Source organism: Thunnus thynnus, chromosome 7 (genome assembly GCF_963924715.1).
Source record: "Thunnus thynnus chromosome 7, fThuThy2.1, whole genome shotgun sequence".
NCBI classification, from domain to species: domain Eukaryota; kingdom Metazoa; phylum Chordata; class Actinopteri; order Scombriformes; family Scombridae; genus Thunnus; species Thunnus thynnus.
The window spans coordinates 25903210-25928214 of NC_089523.1; the positions used below are offsets into that span (position 1 = coordinate 25903210).

At 40.8% G+C, this 25005-nt stretch overlaps 1 protein-coding gene across 3 annotated transcripts in view; it reads left to right on the forward strand.

Annotated features, from left to right (window-relative positions):
- nbeab (neurobeachin b) overlaps window positions 1-25005 on the forward strand; it is a 205698-nt gene that overhangs the window by 74480 nt on the left and 106213 nt on the right. The window contains exons 9-26 of one of the 3 annotated variants that reach the window (XM_067595181.1): window positions 3403-3600; window positions 3743-3876; window positions 5810-5918; window positions 7379-7531; window positions 9063-9231; window positions 13787-13866; window positions 14726-14788; window positions 15190-15287; window positions 15749-15841; window positions 17773-17881; window positions 17985-18066; window positions 18181-18304; window positions 19114-19306; window positions 19478-20461; window positions 21385-21602; window positions 21869-22022; window positions 23586-23766; window positions 24685-24812. In XM_067595181.1, the coding sequence (XP_067451282.1) occupies window positions 3403-3600; window positions 3743-3876; window positions 5810-5918; window positions 7379-7531; window positions 9063-9231; window positions 13787-13866; window positions 14726-14788; window positions 15190-15287; window positions 15749-15841; window positions 17773-17881; window positions 17985-18066; window positions 18181-18304; window positions 19114-19306; window positions 19478-20461; window positions 21385-21602; window positions 21869-22022; window positions 23586-23766; window positions 24685-24812 (3270 nt within the window). Of the gene's footprint in view, window positions 1-3402; window positions 3601-3742; window positions 3877-5809; window positions 5919-7378; window positions 7532-9062; window positions 9232-13786; window positions 13867-14725; window positions 14789-15189; window positions 15288-15748; window positions 15842-17772; window positions 17882-17984; window positions 18067-18180; window positions 18305-19113; window positions 19307-19477; window positions 20462-21384; window positions 21603-21868; window positions 22032-23417; window positions 23767-24684; window positions 24813-25005 lie in introns of those variants that run through there. The other 2 variants (XM_067595180.1, XM_067595178.1) reach the window with 2 other exon arrangements.

A 25005-nucleotide genomic window follows, 5' to 3' on the forward strand; every position in this document is an offset into this window, starting at 1 on the left:
TGCCCCTGGTCAATGAAAATCTTCAGCTCTGGGAGAGGAAAGAGGCAACTATGCTCTATTTTTTTTATAAGACTGGCTGGCTGGCCTGTGGAATGATGCTGTCATGCTGCTGGGTTTGTTAGCCACAACCCATGAGATCATTATTTTCACACAGCGGCAGGGCTCATACTAAAGTGCTGGGCACTGGAGCTTGTTATTTCTTGTCACTTGGGTTCCATGAGTAGGAACTTTTGAAGGATGTTAGAGACTATATGATGAGATGCATGCTGGCTGCTGTGTAGACCTGATCATAGCGGATGAACAGAATACCTCTTATGATTTTTTAATCATTTGACTGGGAGATACACCATTAGAGTTCAACCCTCTCAGTTTCTGGAGCTACCCTGTAAAACTCTGGCTAGAATAATGCTGCCAGAAAACAGATATAGCACCAGCCAATATACAATAATGTAAGATACTTTATTTTAACTTGTTTTTAAATCAAAAAAAGTACAATCTGAAGCCCAGATGCTAAAGATATGGGATCAGAAAACTTACCATGTTCAAATCAGAAACTGTTTCGATACCATCTGATATATATAATGTAGTGTTGTGCAATATTTCCAGCAGGTATGCCATATAAAGACACTAATATTAAACATGTGTGTGGATGTTTCCTCTAAAGGTTGCCACCTACTTAAAATTCTGCACTCTCCATTGAACAATTGACAGCCTGAGTCAGCTCCCCTTTTATCCATTTACTCCCACTGAAAACAAGCAACCCAGATTTGGATGCCTTTTAGGCAGGTGCATGAACCCTCTTTGTTTGTGTTGCATAATATACTGTATTTATCTACAGTCCCTCAAGGAGCAGATGGTTGTTTCCTCACTGTTACTTCAACACTTTCCATCTCGGCTTATCTTATCACCATCTGCTTGCTGTCCATGAGTCAGACAGGGAAGGAAAAACATTTCTCTCATTTATCAATAATTCAACCCTCCTGATTAGAGGAATTGATTTTCTTATTAAGCATATTCCACTCACACTGCATTGACCGATTAATTCAGCTCATCTGTCAACAGCTAATTGAGTAAATTAAGGCTAGTCTGTTATTGATCAGCAATTTGTTATGCTGGCCATAATGAATGTGGTACTAAGCCACTGAATGATGGAACTGCCAGTTCCCTTTAACATAGTCATCAGAATGCCTGAAGATATCTTAAGACAAGCCTGTAAAGACCGTTAAGGAAATCTCAAGACACATAAAAATACAGATTATAAAACACCAGTTAATCCTTAATAAGAGTTATCTCATCATTGTGATACTTAACTCACCAGTGTAATTTATTTAGTGTTCACGACAAAGGCAGTAATATACAGAATAGCATTGTCTCCGTTTTCACTAAGCCAAAATCACTAATTTCAGGCTTGTTGCACAAATGCAATATGGGATTCAGTTGAGAATTTGGTGTTTCACACTGTTATATATTTTTTTTGAAAGGGCTTCACTCCTGTTCTTTCTGAGAGTTAGGATCGTAGGGCAGATCGTCTGCTTAACCAGTGGTGGTGGCAACAGCCGTGCATCATTAGCTGCACTCAGTAGTGAGTCACTCGGCACTGTCAAGTTGAGGTAGGAAGGATAAAACTGTTCTGTAGTAAATGACATACTGTATAATTTGGTGCACTCATAACTGTGTGTGTGTAACCATAGGAAATTGTGATTGTCAGCAGTAACAGAAATAGATGTCAGTGTTTATTCTTTGTTTTGAAAGGATGGTATCAGTCTAGCTCACCCTATGGTAACCTGAGACGGTCAGTCAGCGGTCTATTGAAGGGAGTACGGAAGAGAGTAGGTGGCAGCTCGCTGTGAGGCTGCAGATTCTATTTGTTTGTTGCTATGGCTTAATCTTCATTTTTACCTTTGTTCTATAAATCTTTTTGTTAATAAATATCACTTTTTGTGCACGTACTCCAGCCTGCCTATCTGCTTTTTTGCAACATCCCTTTAAATGTTTCCAGTTCCCAAATACCATCTCCTGCACTTTATATGGGATGGCGGCACTACAAGCATATTATGTATAGGATTTGCTTTAAGATTTACAGATGTACAGTATTTCAGATGGGTGTAATTTAATTCTAGTTTTTATCTCTCTGGTGTGAAGCTGAAATTCAGTAAATAAATACTGAGTCTATATTATGATCTCAACAAGTATTTGCACAGGGTTTTAGCAAGTCTGATTGCTTTAGATGTGAAGTGATGCATAACTTGAAGCTAAATTGCAGACTGCCAGCTTTAATTTGAAGGTGTTTTCAGCCATATTGGGGAAAAAAAAAACTCTTCTCATATTTGCTCCAGTTCCATGAATGTAAAGTGTATTTAAATAGAAAAAAAAACACTTCTATAGTAAAGAAACCTATGCATTCATAAAAATCTTAATGTGTGCTAAGTACAAGTCTGCAATCACGGCCGGCTCTCTTTGCAGCCTTTTTTTTTCCATTTCAGTATATCTTCATGAAAATTCAGCAGTGACTGTGTTTGAGTTGAAATTGCTTCAGAACAAGATGGAGTAAATGGCTGGGTTAAATGAATGCAGGTAAACAATTATCTGTGGTATCAAAGCAACTTTGATCCTTCTCATCAGCCCCTGTTACTCCTAATCATTGTACTCTGCAGTAGAACTTGAAGATTCTCATCAAACAATGTCTACACAGAGATGAAAAGAGAAGGCTCCAGCATAAACATTCAAAGCAAAACAAAATGAAACCAAATGAGGAAACAAATATATGTGTATCATAGCCATGTATATTAATTTGGTATGTTATATGTTCCCTATGAGAGATATCATTAAAATGTTAGCACTGTAGAATACATATCCATTATTATTAGATTTTATTTCTTATTTATTGGAAATTAAATCATGGTCTCTGTTAGTCTTGCTGTGTTATTCTCTTGTACTTTGAATCTAGCTTTACTTAAGCAATGTAACATGATATTGCAGCTTAATTTCACTTCTTGCAGTGGCGGTATTGTGTCAACAATGGTTTGCATTGCTAAAAAGAAAATATCCTGTTGCCTTGTGTTGTTGATTGCAGTATTACAGAATAATAACAGCTTTAATCAATATAGGAAATGTATCTAAAAATGCAGTTTTAACACAATGATATACTGTGACATATTTGTTGGTGTCAAAAAAGAAACCCTGACTCCTGAAATCCTCTAGAAATGTGTGGTTGCTAATACAAAAAAAAAATTTCTTGTCATTTTCATTCTTGAACAGATATATTTAATCAAGTTATAATTAAAAGATAACACCCAAGGGATACTGATAGGGGTACATGTGCAGGAAAAAAAGCTACTCAATCTCTCACTCTCTTTTTCTCTCCCTCGTTCCCCCTCTTTTGATCTCCTCTCTCCTTCCCAGAGCACATTTAAGTTCAAGTCAGAGAGTGATATCCACTTAGCAGAGCATCACAAGCAGGTGCTGTACGACGGCAAGCTGGCCAGCTCCATCGCCTTCACCTATAACGCCAAGGCCACTGACGCCCAACTCTGCCTGGAGTCTTCACCTAAAGAAAACGCCTCCATCTTTGTGCACTCACCTCATGCCCTTATGCTACAGGTTAGTTGCTTTACACAAAGTCAGCTCTAACTCTGTGTATAGGACCCCAGATGCTGGTTCATTCATCTCTGTTGCACTGCTTTTTTTAAACATGTATGTCATTATAATGATGTGTTTATTGGGTTTATATTGTTTTCCCCAGGATGTGAAAGCCACAGTGACTCATTCCATCCACAGTGCCATCCACTCCATTGGCGGGATCCAGGTGCTATTTCCTCTCTTTGCTCAGCTGGACTACCATCAGCTAAATGACAGTCAGGTGGAGACCACTGTCTGGTAAGAAGTGAAAATGTTGTTACTGTAAGAGAATTTTAATTTCTGGAGATCTGAGTAGATGCTTTAGATATTATACACACAAAACCGCAGGTGACAAATAAAGCTCAGTGTGGAGTCACTGTGAATTTGATTACTTTTTGATCCTGGACCCTTTTAGATTTGGACGCGAGGGTGTAGTAATATTAATGATACTTCAAAGTTGCACAAGAGCGGATTTTGTTTATAAATGAATATTTCTCTGTCTCATCAGCCTAATTGAAAGTGTAGCTGCGACAAAGAAACACCTCATTTCCCCCAATTGGGAATTTGTTGACATTGTGTTAACTATTATCACTATTCTACTGTTTTGGGAACTGGCAGTTAATCTCAGTGTGCAAGAAGTGAGAAATCAAAATTAAATTCTGTAATAGAGCAGCAAGCAGGTCGAACCTGTCACATAATATAGTTGGGTGCGGGGATGGTTCAGTCTGCAGATGTCACGTCACATGACTTCTTGGTGGTGATATGTGATGATATGAGTGTTTCTACATGTTATTTATCTTCTGCATATTGGTCAACATGTACAGTAATACCAGTATATCAGTAATAAATCAATATCTGTGTATAATACCAGCCTTGGTCAAACGATAGTCCAGTTTCCATTATTATGTCTACTCACTGGCTCAGAGACTCTCTTCCCCATCATCCTGAGCTGGCCAGTCCAAACCTCTCCCACTGTGCTCTGGATGAAGTCAGAGCTCTGCTCTAATCCTGTGTTAGTTCAACGACAGCAGTATTAGAAGCAGCAGTATAGACTTGATAGATGCAGGAGTGGCCACACATCAGCACAAATCCCCGATGCCCAGAGCTCTTCGCCTCTATACTTTTCTCTCATCTCTGCTCTCTGTCCCTCTTTCTCCCTCACTGACATGTCGAGGGTCTCTCCCTCAATGTGTGCCACTCACTACCCACTTGTCTTGTCCTTGCCTCGGCTTTCAGACTGAGTCTTTCTAAAGCCTGCTGGGCTGAGGAATTCAAAGTTTCTCCAAGAATTAAGTCTCTACAATGCCTGTGAATCTGCTTTGGCTGTTCTCAACAGCACACTTGAATAGTCATTAAAAAAACACAATCATTTCAAATTGCTCCACGCCACCTTGAATTCCAAACGGTAGTAATACAACATCAGTCACTACTGCCCTGCCAAATTGGAAGGAAGCTTTGCTAGTAGTTAAATTATCCAAGGCAGAGTTGAGTGTCACCCAGGTCTGTATGTGTTCCCTTGGCTCAGTTATTGCTAAATTGTAGCAGTAGTAAGAAACGAGCAGCTGTGAACCGACAAGGTAGACAAACAGTCACACAGCAGTAAAGGTAACATCAGATGACACGTGTTTGTATGCATGTAGTGTATGTGCAGAATCTACGGGCAAGCCTGCACAGGATTGTGTCCTTGTGATTGTTGCGCTAGAGCGGAGTCCACTAGAGGATGTGAGGGAAAGCCGATTAAGAAGTGTCACTGAGCACCACTGTCACTCAGCCAAAGGCTTCAACTGAAAAAGCCCTGCAGCAGAGAAAAAAAAAAAAATCGCCTTCAGTGGACTGCTTTTCCCCCCTTTTCCCTCCACCTCACACACATACTGTAGCACACAGTATACACACCCCGTTACAACTCATCCCCCCCAGACCAGTCCCTGTCCTCAGAGAGCCCAGCGAGCCAACTTTTTTCTTCTGAATTGAAGAGAGATGAAAGTGGTGTGCTAGAGTTCCCAGCTGATTGCTAACATCCTCTGAAAATGACCTTGTTTTTTCCCTCTGCTACACTGTCTCCTCATACTGGTGTAGTTTATAGAAATACTCCTTCGCCCACCTGATGAGTGTGTACGAAAAAGACAGCGAGCCTGTGAATAGATTGCTATTTTATCCCCTGTGTGAAACGTTATGTCTTCTTCTTTCGCAGCGCCACTCTCTTGGCCTTTCTGGTCGAGCTGCTCAAGAGCTCCGTGGCCATGCAGGAGCAGATGCTGGGAGGAAAGGGCTTTTTGGTGATTGGATACCTGCTAGAGAAGGTAACGTAGAGCCTCTATAACATACCATAACAATCACTAACCTCAGCGACACATCATTTCTCAGGTCTATACTTTGTCTTGTGTACACTTGTGCTTTCAAGAAAATGAAAAAAACAGATCCTAGTACATGTAAACCAATAGTGAGAGAACAGACAGACTCATTACAGCATCATTTATTTTCTCTTTTGAACAGTGATTTGAAAAATGAATATGTCCAACTGGTCATTTCTTGTGAATGATGAAAGGGAAATGATGCACTGAGTTTCTGCAAGTTATGAAACTGTTTGACCCACTCCCCACTCTCTACGTGCACCGTATCTTGTCTGCACTCTCCAAGCCTCGTCAACAGTCTGATCTTCCATTGCCCGTAGCAAAGACCTGAATGTGTCTTTGAAGGAAAACAGAGCAAGAGGAAGAACACCACAAGGCCACTTCTCTTGCCCTTTGCCCCCCCCCTCGGTTTCTCTCTCTTTCCGCATCAGTCTTTATTTACCCATTTTGTGATGCAGATCTAGCAGCTTGCTGGCCTCCCCAGAGTGCTGGCTCTTTCGGAGCACTGAGAAATGACTCCACTTTGTCACTCAGTGACTTGCCTGCCTGCTGGCTTCAGCTTCTGTTAACTAACAGCCAGGCAGAGTCGGCACCTGAGAAGTGCCGTTTTTTTTTTTTTTTTTTTCCTCGCTTCCTTCCCGCTGCCAGGTTTCACACTTTCACATATCGCACCATCTGTTCATGATCTGTTTATGCCACACCTTCATTTTTCCCTCTCTCCTGCCCTTACCAAGTCCCCACCTGGGCAGAGAACAGGTGCCAGACAGGGGCGGTAACAGTTCTCGTCAAAATGAAATTTTCTCCAAAGTCAAGCATCTACAACTTGCCCTAATTTTGTTTGAACAATCTTTTTTATATTCAGTAACTTGACAAAATGGTTAAGTAGATCAATTTATCGCCAGTGCCAACACGCTAACCTGCTGCTACAGTAGATAAGTAAAACACAAAATCTACTGATCCTTTAACTGAGCTTACATACAGGGGTGTTTACATAATTACACTTCAGGAAAAACTATAACTTTGAAGTGCAAGTGAAATACGTGCAACCCATAAACAGCACACAAATCACACCACAACAACAGACATATGAAATAAATAAATACATACATATATAAGGCAGACAGAGTTTTCACACATCACCCTAGTTGTTATCAACATTTTTCAACCTTCCATCTTGTTTTAACCATGAAATCCTTTCTGTAAAATGAGGTAGCCTTGTGCTTTTTAATACTTAAAAGACCAACATCATTGTCAAACCAATCAGTCAATGAGTTACTTCAGATTTTGTTCTTTTCTTTAAATGTTTTCACTACTTGGAGTCATTTCTTGAACAGTTACTGTAGGGTTTGCTCGCTTACTGCTTGGCGTTATGATCCATGTTTAACTCGACTTTGTGCTTCTTCCTACAGTCATCACGTGCACACATCACCAGGGCTGTATTAGAGCAATTCCTCTCCTTTGCTAAATATTTGGATGGTCTGACACACGGGGCACCACTGTTGAAGCAGCTGTGTGACCACATCCTGTTCAACGCCGCCATCTGGATCCACACCCCTGCCAAGGTGAGCTACCGTAGGTAACTCCAAGTCCATGTAGGCCCGGGTGACTTTACAAGTCAGCAGGCTGAAGTGGATGCATATCAGGAGTCTCCAGCCACTGAAGGCTTTAGTAGTACTTTGCTTCATCATTGCTTCTGTAAAGACGAGAATTGAATCCGCTAATCCGGACAAATGCCTGTGTTTCAGAGGAAATTGGAAATTGTGTTTATTGTCAATTATATATCACACTACTGACAGTTTTGGTGAGATTCCCTGTGGCAGAAAGTGTTTGTGTAGATGGCAATAAAACAAAGTAGTGATGAAATCTGATTGCAGATGGAAGACTTACATACCCATATTTTTCTGATACTGCAACTCATAATTATGAGTAAAATGCAAATCTATTTTGACTCCTTGACAGTTTGTGCTCAGGCCCAATTGAATTTGACCGAACCACTGCCAAACGTCTGAGGACTCTTAAATAGAGTGAAGTGCAGGAGTGCAGGACATACACCTGCTTCATATTATATTCTCACAGTTATGAAAAATGTATTGGCTCTCCTGTCCTGAACCCAACAAACTTTTTTGAATTTTCCAGATCCCCCCCCCTCCTAATATGATGACATAATGAACAATGAAAAAATGGGATGAGGTATATCAAAGGAGCCGAATTTGTGTGGCAAATACATTTGCCTCAGGAATGCTGCTGGTGGGGCAAAGCCATGAATACATAAAAGGAGGAAATAAATACAAAAGTGTCTGGAGGCTTGCCTGCGACACTCCTCCAAAATAGAGCATAGAGATGGAGGGAGAAAAAAAAAAAGAGAGAAACAGCGAGGTAATGAAGTGGGTTAGACCACTTTTAGCTACATCGGCACAGGGAGCTGCGCTTGCTCCTTCCCTTAGGACACGCCACACAGTCCACATTTCCTCTGTCCTTATCCTCAAGCTGCACGGGATATAGAGCCAGCTGTGTGAGTGATGGGAGCATGCAATATGCATTAATTACATGGGCTTACTGACCTTGTCCTAGCAGACAGATACAATTTTGTAAATGCATTCTACCTTTCTGTTGTCATGGAAATTACATTACCAACAGCGTGATGTTCAGTTATCTCCGGTTTCATTTCAGTAGCCTCAAAGCATATCACATCATGCTCACATCCTAACCACATCGCCACCTTTCATCGTGACTCACATTTGATTCGTTAATATCCTATAATTTATGACATATGGGGAAAAAGCCCTCGGTGGCTGGAGGGATTAAGGATTCTTGTCAGGTCTATTGCTAATTTCAGAGGACATGCTAATCATCACTGAAAAGAGTGGAGCTGCAACAATTATGAAATTGAGTACATAGGATCAGTGGCCATCACCATACACCTCCAGGGCTAATAGGCTCAGTGACTCCAATCTGCCACGGTAAAACATCTTGGTTGGTTTGGGAAGGTATAAGGTTCAGAGGATTAAGCTGTCATTGTATCTACTTCAAAAGTAGATTTACACTCCGCAATTAATAACACGGATACATATGTATGTGTGTGTTCCACTCCAGGTGCAGCTCTCTCTGTACACATACCTTTCTGCTGAGTTCATTGGCACGGCAACCATCTACAACACGATTCGACGAGTGGGAACGGTGCTTCAGCTCATGCATACTCTTAAGTACTACTACTGGGCCATCAACCCTGCAGACAGCAGCGGCATCACACCAAAGGGTCTCGGTGAGCACATTTAGCATTTTTGAATTTTATTTTCAGCTCAAGTCAAGTTTATTTTACATGATATATAAAGTATAATATGATATGATTTGATTTGGGGGTATTGTTTATATAAACTATTTCCCCGTTCAACTGAAGGCTCATCCAAGTGAAGCTCATTGTTTTGGAAAGGAAATCACTGGGCGTGAACCAATCACAATCATTGTGCGCAGTCACAAGCCTGCTATCAAAGTGTCTTTCTCAAATGGCAGCAGCTCCCCCACATTTGAAATGACTCATCTCCACATGGAAGCGCTTGCCTGTCAGCTGTTAGGACTGTGGCCATCACTGGAGATGACAGTGAGGCAGACACGCCACATCAATACTGTCATCCCACTGGGGTGCGTCGTGTGGGCGTTAGGCCTCTGAAACCTGGGCCAGTAGTATGACTGGCATCCTCACTCTATGAGACAACAGTACGTCACCAAGCAGGCTGTGCTGGAAGTGAATGTGTCCTTGAACTGTCATTTCCATTTTACCCTCCATTCTTCTTTTTGCGAGACTATCATTGTCCCAGTATAGGGGTTGTTTTGTAACGGCACTGAGAGCTGAGTTCATGCTGCATCAAGGCCTGATTAAATCTACTTACTGAAGGTTAAAGCTTGTATTCTGACAGCATTGATGTAATACTTGTCATAGAGTCAAAGGTGACTTTTTTTCCACTGTTAGCACCACTAATAATTTATATCACGTTTATTTACACTGTGAGATGAAGACACATACTTACAGGCAATGTCAGGTGGCTGAATATAGCAGAATTTTAGCTTATATATTGTACAGTATATGCCACATCATAGAGCTGGGAGTGATCTTAATTGATTTCCTACTAAGAGTGGTGGTGACCTCTAGACTGAGGTTAGCTGGGATAATATGGGAACACATTTCTATAAGCTAGGTCAGTCCTCTGACTTCACTAAATCTCACTTGTCCTGATTTCAATTTGTCCCTTCTACTTACATTGTGTAATTTATCCATTCTTATACTGTGCAAGGGAACTTTACAAGACTTAATAAGAGATGAAAGCTCATACCTTTCTAGAGCTTATGTTCTAGGACAATGTGCTATATTTAGGTTGGACATCATAGGAACTGCTCTCATCACTTTATTTCTATGATGTCCACTGCGTTGGACACTCTAGAGGTTATCTAGGTTTTCTGTTTCTTTCACCTTTTCACCTTGTTGAATAATAGATTTTGATGTTGAAATAACTTTTTTTGGGAGACACTCCAGTATATTGTTGTTCTGCTTTGTATAGGATGTCAGCACAGGTTGTAAAGATACACTAATCATACACAGGATAGGCTACTATGTGTGCACTGAGCTTGAGGAAAAGCTCTCGATTTACCGGTCTACATTTCAACCGAACCTATGTTTATGATCTTCGGATAGTGCCTGAAAAAGCTTGTGGAAGAAATGAGTTTCCTTCACAAAGTGTCTGGGCTCACTCTTAGAAAGAAGGTGATGAACTCTAAAGGCTGGAAGTAGCTTGGAGTGGAAAGTCCAAGAAAGCCTGGGTGGGCACTTGATAAAGGCAAACGCAGGTCCTACTCGATATCCAAACTAGATATCCACAAACGCATCAGTGGAGTATAACAGGTTGTTGGTACGCAATCTAATCCATAGAATATGTGTTTGAAAGATTTTTAAAAGTGTAGGTAAGCAGATGGACATACAAACCTGTTCATATGTTTTTGATTACAAAACAGTGCGCATGAGCAGATTTAGGAATACTCTGCATTCGTTTCCAGATTCTTCCAATGAGCTTCTTCCCTAAATGTAGTCCTCTCAAACACAACTGTAATTATGTCGCTGATTGTTGTAGAACCTCCGGGAGATTGTAAAGGGCTGAGAAAATGGCTGAGATTCTGAGGAAGATATATCTTGAAATGGATCGCTTTCCCGCTGTAGGTAATTTTCAGAGCGGGTCTGTTTCCATTGATCTGTGCTTGATTTGGCAGCTCAGTTTTTCTCCCTGTCCTAAACTGAGAAATGACCAAACAAAGACACATATAAAGGGGAAGAGGGCCAAACAGATAATGAAGTGTTCAATTATAGGGACACAGAGAGGACATTTAAAACAGACCTTCTCCGGCTACTCACTCTGTTTCTGGAAGTGCCTTTTCTTTTTTTTTTTTTTTTTTCCCTCAGGTCTTAATAGAGAGCGCTATCAAATTAAAGCCATGTATCATTCGGTTATACACAGAAACACTGCAGGCACTCACCCACACATGCCCATTCCTCAACTTCTCTCAGTCTGTGACATATACCCACAAGCCAACACATAATCTGTCTCAATCTCTATCATTCTCCTTTTGTCTCCGTCTCTGCCCTGACTGGGTTTTACTTAATAATGAGTAATGAGATGGGCGATAAAGCTGTTTGGCCAGTCACCTCGTTCAATTCGAACTGGTTCTGTCTTGTTTCCATTACAGGAGAACTCACTACTGGCAGACACGTAGATGTGCTTCAGAGGAATAACGCGGTTGAATTCATTTTTGTGTCTGCCCTCATTCTGATGAATTAGTCTCATGTAAGACATAAATTACTGATTACCAAGATGTTAGGGAATCGTTTGGCACTTGTATGCTCTTCTTTCAACACCGCCTTGCCGATTTAAAGCCAGCACACACTCCAGGTGCTCTAAACAGACCAGCTTAAGCAGGCAAAACATACAGCAGTTACAAATTGAGAAGAAGTTGCTGCTGAGATTAAAAATGCTTTTTGCATCTGAGTGTTTTATCAGCCTTTCTTTATTTAAAAGCGTTTGGGCAGTGGAAATATAATTATTCTTGTTTTTTTTCTATATTTAAATATTTAGTTTTTGCAAGTATATAGGAACGCATTGTGTATGCTGTGACTTAATTATCATCAGTCGTAAGTCAAAATAGGATTCCTGCATTTATCACATGGGCATAAATCGTTTTTCAATAAACTCTTTCTCCCTCTGCCCTTGGGAAGCAGGACATAAAGCAATCTGTGAATGAGAAACAAGAGCTGTGCAGAGCTGCTGAGCATAATTGGTTGTGAATAACTTGGATGCAGTGGCTGCAGTAATAATGTTCTTATCATCCCTTCCATGTCAGGCTCTGTCCCTGCACCGGATTTTCCTCTCTCACGCTATTAATCAGTGTCGGGGATACAACAACACTCGCCATCCTCCTGCAACCTCAGGGAGCCTCATCATTGATTACATTGACTGGCTGTTGGAGCGGCAGGACGATCAGGTGTCCGCTGCCGTTGTATCTGTCATCATGGCACTGTCCTCCATTTTAAATGAACATGTGTCCAGCCAAGGTGGAGGTTAGAGTTTATCAGGGCTGAGAGGAGAAGAAAGACATCGGGCAAAGTGACCAGTTTTTCCCCTGAAAGGCTTTTGCTGCTGTTGTACTTGCTCAGTTATTGTAATTTAACACCTCTGCAAATGCAAAAGATTTCGTCAGTGTGTTTATACCTGGCTGCAAAGGGTGAATAAGAAATGAATGAATATATGACACCACTGCCAGCTTTTACTGCCAAAATGGAGCCTTTGTGCGCCGTTGAGAGTGCTGCTACTCTTAAGCAGATTCATGTTTGTATCGTTATAAGTGGTAATGTAATATATGTATGCCATATCCTGTATTTTCTGACGTGTCTGATTATATAGCTCTGGGTTGCAGATCAGCCCGTCGCTGCAGCCCATTAGTTTGTTCACTCAGTGCAAACACTTTTGAGTTAAAAACAAAGGAGCCGCGGATATCGAGTAGGATCTGAACATGTCAAAATTAATTCTCATGCTAACCACACCGATACAGCAGCAGCCGCTCTGCGATATGACAGTTAATCAATGCTTTCTGTCATATTCTGTCATTCTTCTTCATTTGCATGACATACGTTCACCTGCTGACAGTGTTCAGCCCTTCGTTTTAATGAGACGTCGGCCGGTGTGACGGGCAGGTGTGGCCATGGCAACCTCGGGCTTACTGCCTGGGCAATACGTCGTGGCCAAGGCTACCTGGATGCAAAATGTATGATTTAGTGATCTTGGCTGAATAGTCTGACCCTTCCTGAACTCAAAGCTTGCTATCTGCATAAGATATATTTTTACTAATTGTCAATGTATAAGTTTCTCTGTATTTACAAAGTGAAAAGTCTGGCACTACTGTATGTGCCACACTTCCTGTTTTGGTACAAATATTCAAGCTGGATGCAGTAAATATTTCAGAAGCTGATTATATGGTGTATGGATATCTTTGAAGATGTCCCTGTTTCGTCTTATTTTCTCAAAGCTCAGAGAAGTGAGAACACAAGATATCAATGAGAGAAACATTTCATTATCAATCAAAAAAAAAAAACATCAAAAAGGAACTTGAGATCATGAAAATGAACCCAGAATAAAATTGACAGTAAAAACATTAAAAATATAGAAGAGACTTGAAAAGAGACAACAGGAAGCTCTATTATTATTATTATTGATCATATTTTGTTCCAATACTTTCTTTGGCAGTTTTTATTTCTTCTTTCACTTTCTCTTCAACTACAGATGGTCCGAGGCCGACCCAAAAAGAAATAATTTCTCTGCGGGCCTTCATGCTTCTCTTCCTCAAGCAACTCATCCTGAAGGTATATCCCACCTGTCTCCATGCCTCACAGCCCCTCACAACGCTTGATTTTTGAGCTGCACAGGGAAAATGCTGAGATTGTCAGCTCTTCTTGTGATATCCTTAAAAAGCTTCTTCTGGTCCGCTGCTTCGTAATGTCGTTGCTATTTATTTATTTATCGCTTCTAAAAAAGTGTGAGCTTAGGCGGAATACCAGTGGTGCTGAAACACTTTTAATGATAATTATTTAATCATGTATGTAATTTATCAAGTAAAGATAGCAAACATTTGCGGATGCCTGCTTTTCAAAAGAGACAAATATTAGAGACAAAGTTAGTCCTTTCAATGCATCACTCGTGGCTCCGGAGATGTATGATGGGTATTAAAACGAGACTAAACAAGTTGCTTATCCTGAAAACAAAAGACATACTCATCAATAACAAAATGATTAGAGTGCTGGACTATATATTTGATGAGGTGTATGCTTTTCATTGCAGTTTAAGTCACTGTATTGCTGCTCACATCCCAGCATGCTATACCTCTGCAGATAATTATCTTGCTATATTCTGTAACAGGAATCTAAATACTGGACAGTAAACTGGGTTGAAGGCTGTATTTTATCATTAAGGTTCTCATGACAGGTGCATCGATTGTACATCCTATTCAAGCAACAATAAAAGGGATTAAAATGGATGCTGGAGGTTAAAATACTAGTAATTTTTCTCAAGGACCTACTTTTTAATTGTACCAAAATGAATGAAACTGTGATGTGTTTTGTCAGAATATTGGACATACGAAACCTTTGCAATGCAATTATCTTTCTCCAATTATTTGCCATTTACAATATTTAATTATTGTCTTCTTTGTTTGTGTTCTTTCAGGACAGAGGTGTGAAGGAGGATGAGCTGCAGAGTATCCTGAACTATTTGTTAACAATGCATGAGGTACATGAGAGTATTTTTCTGCTCCGAGTGTATTCATTCACTCAGTGTGTTAGTGTGCCACTTTGCTGCACTAAGCTTCAAGGTCACATTTCATCTTCAGAGTTGCTATTCCTGGAGAGGTTTGTTTTTTTTTTTTTTTTTTTTTCTAAGCCAATAAACTTACCAGCAAGATGAATTCATCTTTTAAATTACCAATATACTTTCCATTGTGCAGTATCCAGCTACTGCTCCTGCACTGTTGTAAGGTGTACTAGGACCCAGGTGTATTCTGCAATTGAAGGTGCTAGACACATACAGTACATAATGTCTTTGGTGCAGTTACAGACTTTGTCTTTTTTCTCTTTACCAGCTCTCTTTATCATTTTCTCTCAGATTGTCTTTCTCTCCCGGTCTGCCTGCAGGATGAAAATCTGCATGATGTGTTGCAGTTGGTGGTAGCCCTGATGTCTGAGCATCCAGCCTCCATGATCCCTGCTTTTGACCAGAGAAATGGAATACGGTAAGTCCCTCAGGAGAAGACACAATCCTTTTCGCTATTCAGGCACAAAATAAAGAGGTGATTTCACAAAATAAACCTAAGCACCTAACGCTTGTGCTGTTGCTGCATGCCTATGTGACCGATGAATAATTCATATGCTCAGTGAGAAAACACATGCATGTGAAAGTATCGATATTAACATATTGATTTCACAATATGACACGGATGATCAAACTTACCCCATGTGATCCTATGAAATAAAAATGCACACGGCGTAGCGCTACTTGTGAGTTTGAAAGAATTCATTGTGGAAAGGCTGCTACTTTCATTAGGACATTCATTTAATGCTAATGTAAATTTACTCTGAAGGAAAGTGGATGTCAGCTAACCAGTGCAGGGCCTTTTCATCAACAGGGCTATATTTTATTCTGTCAAGACAGTGTGCCGTTGCCAGCGTTCATCGTTGTTTGTGTCTATTCCAGGGTAATCTACAAGCTCATGGCCTCCAAGAGTGAAAGCATTCGAGTACAATCCCTCAAAGTCCTTGGGTACTTCCTCAAGCATTTGGGCCACAAGTAAGTAACTCATTCCAAGGGCTGTGTAGTAGATGATAATTACACACTCATAAGTGTTGGGTTTTTTTTATGAATAGTTGAAAGATTAGTAAATCGTTGGATGTTTTACAAAATTGCTTTCTAATACATGTCTAATGCTATCATTTACAGCATGCCGTTTTGTCATTTAAATTGTTTCCAAATCCCTGCAATGCCCACGTTTAAAGAGATGACTAAAGGTTTGTAGGTTAGAAACGGAAAAACCATAAATAAGGCTTTATGTTCAGAGAGATGATTCATCTGTTCCTGACACTCCCTTGAACAAGGGTACGATTAGAAGAGCCAGAAACTCTTGACTTGATGCCAGTTTTGCAAATGAGGGTGCACTTCTTTGTAGAACACCTGAATCCCTGGCTTTATGCCCTAAAACCATTACTTAACATAAGAGAAAGGTGGAAGAGGTCCAAGTTACTGTCCCGCAGAGCGAAATAAATAATAAAATACCCACTAGGATGTCAGCATATCCTCTGTATGCTGCACATTGGAGAGAGGAGAGAGAATGCCTATGGGGTGGAGGGCCCATGATTCAGAATGTGGGATGCAGGGATGGATGGATGGAGAAGAAATGGGGGGAGGTTGTGTTGTGCTCACAATGGTGAGGCACCAGGTGTTTTGGTGTTACTGGTGCCTGGTGAATAGAGAGAAAGGGCCAGCGTAAGCCTGTGCTTGGCTGCCCATAGGCACAAATGAAAGGCCTATATCTCAAGAGATATGTGTGCCTCATGAAAGCCTGCCTTCACCCTTCACTTTAATAGCTTTCATACATTTTAAAGCAACCTAGTTCAATATGAGCTCTAGTGCAGCTCATAAAGAATTAAATATGTTTCTTCAATACTTTGTGGAGGTTATTAGTTTTTGTTAATTGAATTTGTCATTTTACATGAATTAGTTCAGTGATGTAAGATATTGTTGGTTCTGTCTTGGTTGATAAGTCAAGTAATAGCAATGAAACAACCAGAAAAAGCATGAAAGAATAGAGCCAGGACATATGACATAAGTCATAGATGTAGACGTAAGTCGTAGATTATGTATGCTCAAACATCTGTTTTAAGGCCTTATCTAATCCATACTCATAAACTTAAACTATAATAACTATAAATTATAATAAATTTTCTATGGCTTGGCTTAAATTTTTGCCTTGAAATGTACTTCTTCATTGCCATCCTCTTATCTCTCTAGCAGCAGGGTATTTGATCTCTTCTTTTCTGGCTGGATAAACATTATTATAGTTTAATTTTCATATTTAAACCAATGTCCCTTCATTTTAACATTGTCTTGACTGATGATTTAAACCACATCCAGGGAAAAAAAGAGTCATTTTGTCTGGATTTACGTTCATGAAAGCATTTACAACAAGCCTCGTTCTCCTCACTTTACCTCACTGCAGACTTCAACTCGGCTTGCTATGCTTCATCAGTCTGCCCTTTTCTCCCATTATATATTTGAAAGAAACACTACTCTTCTCCTAAGTGTCCAATTTGCCAGCCTAGGCAAAATACAAAAAGGTATTGTCTTATTAGGAAAGTCCCAACTCATCTTGAGGCAGTGGCAGCCCAGCAGAGCAGCTTTGGCTTAGCATTGTGACAGCAATCCTTATGCTGTTTGCAGAAGTAGTTTGTCACTGTTGAACCCATTCACCTGCGGTGTGCCTCTATTGTGTCTTGGAGCCATTCCTGGTGACAGGCTAACTTCGTTATCCTACACACCTTCAACGAAATTCCCCCCAATTTATGACAGCAGGCAGTTCCTGACACTTGTCTCCGGAGCCCGGCTCCCCGTGGGTGAGAATAGGGAACCAAGCTGACGGCACTCACTGATCCTTTCAGTGGCTTATGGAGCTCTAAACAAGCCACCTTACCATTATGTCTGTGTGTGTGTGTGTTTATCCACAGGAGGAAGGTGGAGATCATGCACACACACAGCCTCTTTACTCTCCTGGGAGAGAGGCTCATGCTGCACACCAACACTGTGACGGTGACGACCTACAACACTCTGTACGAGGTAACAAAACATTTTCCTTTCAAATGTTCCATAATTACCGTACCACTGGTCTCTGTGTTAAAGAATGTGTGACAGACAATCATCTCATCTCTTCCTGCTCCAGATTCTGACAGAGCAGGTGTGCACACAGGTAGTTCACAAACCTCATCCTGAGCCTGACTCCACTGTCAAGATTCAGAACCCAAGTAAGGCTGATGTTATGTGGCACATTGAGTTTTATTCTTTATAAAGTACTCGGTTTTTGCAGCAATATTGACAAAGTGTGTATATTATTTGTGTCTGCCTCCATTTGATACCAGTGATTCTCAAGGTTGTTGCCACCTTACTGAAGAACTCCGCCCCCAGCGCGGAGCTCATGGAAGTTCGGCGGCTCTTCCTTTCTGACATGATCAAACTGTTCAGCAACAGCCGAGAGAACAGGCGGTGAGCAGAACTTTAAGTGCCTTTTACTTACACACTCCATTAATTATCTCTCTGATTAAATGTATCAAAAAGAAAAGAAAAAAGGCCCAATGTCCCCCCTCCTTGTTCCATGTTTAATAGACTCATATTGATGCTAAACCATCCTTAGACACGCACATACTCTCCAGCAGATGTGTCTGTGACAGTTTTTGACAGTTGCTGCTTTTTTTTTTCTTTTTCAGTCTCACACTCAATCTCTTTTTTTTTTTCTGACACACACACATACACATATACACACACATATTGAAATTAAATTATAGGTCTTAGGAAACTACTGACCTAAATCAACAACATAATTAGCTTAAAATTAACAGGCAGATGTACTTTGTCAAGTCAAACTGTTCAATAAAAAAAAAAAGCTTAATTGGTTTTCACTTCTTTCTGCTTTTATATCTCAGCTGTCATTTTGTTTTGTGAGATATTGCCACCAAATAAACACACAAATGAACATATAGATGGCCGAATGATTGAAACAGTCTGTTGTAATTTGAATAACAAAATGCCTTATAATACTAGTGTGTTCTTTTGACACAAAAAATATTGAGAAACTTCAAGAAAAGTTGCCCTGAATCATTTTTAATCGTGATGCAAAAACCCAATGTTTAAGACACATTACCACATAACCACAATGGTCCGACCACACTGCAGATCTTTGTTTCAAATAAAACTCTCATAGAGGCAAAAATGGATCAGCGTTTACTTCACATACTCAACCTTTTATTATGTGGCTTACGTAATGCATACTTTAATGTTGTGTGTGTGTATTGAAGATGTCTGCTTCAGTGCTCAGTATGGCAAGACTGGATGTTTTCTCTTGGATACATCAACCCCAAAAGCTCTGAGGAGCAGAAGATCACTGAGATGGTGTACAACATCTTTCGTATTCTGCTCTACCATGCTATCAAGTATGAGTGGGGAGGGTGGCGCGTGTGGGTGGACACACTCTCAATAGCCCACTCCAAGGTGAGTACTGTACTCCTCTGTACAACAAAAAGGAAACACTGACCTCTGCTGTCGATGGAGACATTTTTATCTATTCTGTCTCAATTTAGCTTCTGAACTGATCTCCACTGTTGGAGTTTGCATCGCACATACAATATGGCTAACATTGTCTATAAAATTGCCTTTTTATAGGTGACATATGAGGCGCATAAGGAGTACTTGGCTAAGATGTATGAGGAGTACCAGCGTCAGGAAGAGGAAAATATTAAGAAAGGGAAGAAGGGCTTGGTCAGTACCATCTCTGGTCTGTCTGCTCAGGCCTCTGGTATCAAGGGTGCAATTGAGATCAGAGAAATTGATGATAACTCCCAGACACCTGAGAGTGAGACAGACTATGAGAGTGCCGATTCGCGCAACCTGCTGGCCGAAGGGAAGGGGCTCGAAGAGGGTCTCAGAGGAGCGGGAGATACGGTGGACGGGGTCAGGGTCGAAGTTCACGATCTTCTGGTGGACATCAAGGCTGAAAAGGTGGAGGCTACAGAAGTTAAGCTGGATGATATGGACTTGTCCTCTGAAACTCTGGGAGTATCTGAGAATGGAGCACTGGTGGAGGTGGAATCTCTGTTGGATAATGTTTATTGTGCTGCTGTGGAAAAACTCAACAGTAACGTCAATAGTGTGTTGTTACCCAAAGGTAGCATTGACGACCAAAATACACCTCTCATTACACTAGACGATGACAAGGACAGCATCCCTAACAGCAACAATTTCTTGTTTGGAAAGGTAGCAGGAAACATAGAGGACAAGCTACTGCCTGACTTGAGTCCAGGTGAGCCTTTAGTCCTGTCCAGCCCAGAGCCTCCAGTCCACACTAATGCCAGTGATGAACTGGGCCTGCTAGCTCACATGACTGGCAGCTCTGAGCTTGGCTCCTTACCCAGTATCCTGGAAAAGGATGAGTTTGAACTACAGGCAGCCTTGGAGGGCATCAGCTCTGTGGCTGGTACCAAAGCTGAGGCCACTGAGGGCACAACTGGAGCAGCATCTGAAGGAGACCCCTCAGCTGTTAAGACCAGCAATACAGCAGACGCTACAGGCAACACCTCTGACACAGAGAGATCAGATGATGGCAAAGACAAGGAGATGAGGAAGATTCAGACAAGAGCGACTACACAGGTTAGTTTTAAGCTAAAAGTCATGTAAATCGAGTCATTATGATATCAAACACAAAAAATACATTGTTACCATTGTTAGACAATCTCATATAAGAAATAGTATTCACTGACTTAATTCAAAATATCCTGAAAGCTCTTAGCCAAAGGCAAATTTAACAGCAGAGGATTATTAATGCTGAAACATATGAGCTTCAGGGTCAAAGTGGAAAGTGAGGAGCAAGACCATTTACCATTGTCAGGATGTGTTGGCCTTTAGTGAACAGTTCTATATTAAAAGACCCATAGGGATCATTCCCTTCCCCAACACTGCTTGTAATGGGGACAGGATGGCCTGGTGCACATCAAGCAGTATCCCTCTGAGACTCAGGAAACTGGGCTGCTGGAAAAGTTGACTGAGCCAACAGGAGGGTAGATATAGACAAAGCAATATTCTGCAATAATCGCTCGGGATTTGTTCATTGCGCTCCTCATCTCATATGAGCTGTGCTCTTTTTCAGAGGTCAGCCTCTTTGACCTAGACCTGGGTCACTGATGGAGGAACAGTGGGAGGCAGAGTTTATTTTTAAACCTTTTCCTGCTGTTGTGAAATTGCTCATGTTCAATTCATTGCTGCCGCTTTTTAAGCAGACTTTTGTGCAGCACCTTGCTGACTCATTCATCTTATGTTTATCAGCTGTATTGAGCTTGATATATTTTTTTATTTACCCACAGGAAGAGAATATATGAGGACTTACTTTAGCCTGGCCATTCATCATCCAGTGAACAGTATGACCGTGGCATAATATCTCATTAAGGGTGAAGAATAGGAATAAGATGACTAACAATTAGCCTGTATACAGTATCTCATAATGAACAGGGGTTGGGGGATGTGATGTCCATGTCTTTCATTTACTGTGTTTTAGTGAGTAATTAATCTCCCATCAGAGTCTACAGGGCCGCTTAGCCACTCAGATGGAGAGGGACATACGCGTGGACTTGGGCTTCAGGGGGACACCCATGACAGAGGAACAGCGACGTCAGTTCAGCCCCGGGCCACGCACCACTATGTTCCGCATTCCAGAGTTCAAATGGTCAGCCATGCACCAGAGACTGCTCACTGACCTGCTGTTTGCACTGGAGAGTGATGTCCATGTCTGGAGGAGGTGTGTGAAGTGGTTTATGTGCACTTGAGGGAGACAGAGAGGGAGGATGAGCATGGTGGTGGTAGTGATACTCAGATTACCCCCTCTGTAACAGAGCTAACATAAGTTTTATTGCTGTTTTAGATATATAAGGAAAACAGCTTTTTTTCATACATGCCCCAAATGTTTTTTGTTTATTGCACAGTAAAGCTGCTGTGTGATTTATTTTATGTGAAAATGCTTATACCCATAATAATCCTGTTTTTTTTCCCTGCTTTCTTCCGCAGCCACTCCACTAAATCTGTCATGGACTTTGTCAATAGTAATGAGAACATTATTTTTGTCCACAACACCATCCACCTCATATCACAAATGGTAGACAACATCATTATTGCTTGCGGAGGGATCTTGCCCCTGCTCTCAGCGGCCACCTCTCCCTCTGTAAGTGCAGCTCCTTGTCTTCACTGTAAGGGAATAATGCCATCTAGTGGTCGGTTAATGTGAACACTTGGTCTATGGTTGCTAGTGGTTTACTACAGTATACAGTATGTGCCTTTGGGAAATCAGACCTGTTTGTGTTTATTGATTGGAGCCACCTTCATTTGCTCAGATTCAATCAAAGGTTAGGACATTACTTCGGTAACTATGGAAGCTGAGAACAGCTGTCCTTGTAATTTTTTTTTTTAATGCCGTTATCTCAAGATCACAAGTTAATTATTTCGTTATCTCGAGAAAACAAGCTTTGTTATCTCAAGATAACGAGATAATCAACCCGTTATCATGAGAAAACAAATGGTTGTTTCCTCTTATTACTTATAATGTTTATCAGAGATCAGGAATGTCATGCCAGCATACATAGATGGTGTCTTGACAACTGTAGCAACGGATTTAAGCTGAAAACTGTCAGATCAAAGAGTACCCATCATTATTAACAGCAACTTTATTAATGACATCTGTGTCACAGCCAAATGGCAGGTTGATTAACTCCTCATCATAATATGATGGGATGCTTCATGTAAAAGAAGTACCAAATAATACGTTTCAAGCATCTTCATTTTATTAGACTTAATGAGAGAAAGGAAAGTGGGGTGGAGAGAAGAAATAAGTACCAACATATGACAGATTTGACCCATGTACTTAAGAGCCACCTGAAGGCTTCTTGTGCTTGATCTACATAGTTGAGCTATCCATGTAAGGGAGACACAGAGAGAGGAGAAGACAGGAACGAACAAATGAGAAAGAGCTCCACCCGTGATAAATCTTGTGATAAATTATCTCGTTATCTCGAGAAATCTGCCTCTTTTTTTTTTTTCCTCTAGAGATAAAATAACTCGTGATCTCTAGATAACGGCATTAAAAAAAATAATTGCAAGCACGGCCGTTCTCAGCTTCCGTAGATAACATTTCTTATATTTGTAATTAACTTCCCTTTGTGTCACTCATGTTTACTGTCATTGATCTACTGTAATTATCAGATTTAATCTGCAGTCTTTAATTGAAATGGATTTTAATTATTCTCTTCTGTTTATTTTGTCTGTGCATGTCTAGAGCGCCAAGGTAAGTATTGATGCTATTTTAATTTCTCTCTTTTAACTTCATACTGTATTCACCAAAAACAAAAAAACAATTTTTGCTTAACACTTGTTAAATTGATTCAAAATTGTCCTCTCCCTCTGGACTGTTGCATATGGTATAATTGTCTTACATTTTCATCAGAAAACCTCTCCATGTTTAAAAGCAAAGGAAATGAGAGCCAATAAAGAAAAGTAGATGGTTGCTCAACGGGCTCCAGTAATGTATGTTTTTGCTCGACCCCCAAAATTATTCAAAATGTTACCTTGGGAAGATGGACAGCGAACTCAACTCACTGTATCTTAATAGCCCACGCTTTAAATATTTAAATATTGCTTTAATGACAACTAGAGGTAGGAATGTGGCAGAGATCATCTTGTACATGTGCGCTTTTGTTTCACGTGATTGGTGTCTCCCTTGTCGATGTGTAAGACGGAGTTGGAGAACATCGAGGCAACACAGGGCATGTCCTCAGAGACCGCCATCACTTTCCTGTCCCGTCTCATGGTCATGGTGGACGTGTTGGTGTTCTCGAGCTCCCTCAACTTTAGCGAGATCGAAGCTGAGAAAAACATGTCCTCTGGCGGCCTGATGCGTCAGTGCCTGAGACTCGGTGAGATCATGATTGTGACGGTATTCTCTTCACACATTCTAATAATTCCAGTAATCCCTGAAAGCCCCTTGGTTGATCAGCAACGCTAATTAATATAAGAGTCCTATGCTAATTGTATGGTAAATTACTTGTGATGGAGGTATGTGTGTGTTTGTGTGTGTGTGTGTGTGGTTGTACTGCAGTTTCCAGCAGTAAGAAATAACAGGATTATCATTTTAGAATTCATAACAAGCAGAAAGAATCATTTGCAGTGCAATCAGGTACTCTTTGCAAATGGTAGCCTTTGAGTCTGTCATTGGTGTGTCACATAGGACTCTATGAGGTCCTCTCTGCCCTCGTGTGTCTGAATGTGAATGTACATAATGGAGATTTGATTAAATTTGTTTGAATGCAATGTAGATAACAGCTGAATTACTCGATTGTGATTTTTACTGAATCAACTGCTCAGTAAAAATCAAAATTCAGTGAAATTTTTTTGTAGGTAAAGCAGCGATTGCAAATGTTTGTGTATTTTTGTCTGTGTGCGTGAGAATATATCTGTGTCTATATCCGTCTGGGCCTGTGGCTCTGTGTGTGTGTGAGCCTGTGTTTGTTGGGTTGTTGACTTGTTGTGCTCTGGGGGATGGGAAATAGCCTTCAGATTTCACAGTGTCCTTGTTGCAAACATACAATTTCTCATCACAGGCTTCAGTGTGAAATCAGTCTGGCTGCTGATTTTACTCCCAGCCTCTGTCCTGGCAGCCTGGAACAAATAGTCATCAGAGATAACTGATTAGTTTAAAGAGGTCATGCATGTTATCAACATTTAATTTCCATTTAACTCTGAAATGAGAGCCTATTTGTATGCTGTGTGTACGTGTGTGTGTGTGTGTTTGTGTGTGTGTGTGTGTGTGTGTGTGTGTGTGTGTGTGCGCGCAGTGTGTTGTGTGGCAGTGAGGAACTGTCTGGAGTGCAGGCAGAGACACAGAGACAGAGGAAATAAGTCTTCCATTCCCAACAACAACAAGACTCAGGAAATTCTGCAAAACGCTGTGACTTCCAGCAAGGTACAATATGTGATGTCACATGTCATGTTTCTCACCTGATTTTTGTCCAAAATCCCATAACTTCACTTTCTGTGCCCCTAATTGGAAATTTTGTCTGTATATTACATTTTACTGTAGGAACACTTTGCCTACAGTAATACTTTGCCTCATGCTAATTATGTGACCTGACTAATGATGATAAGTCAGTTCCCCT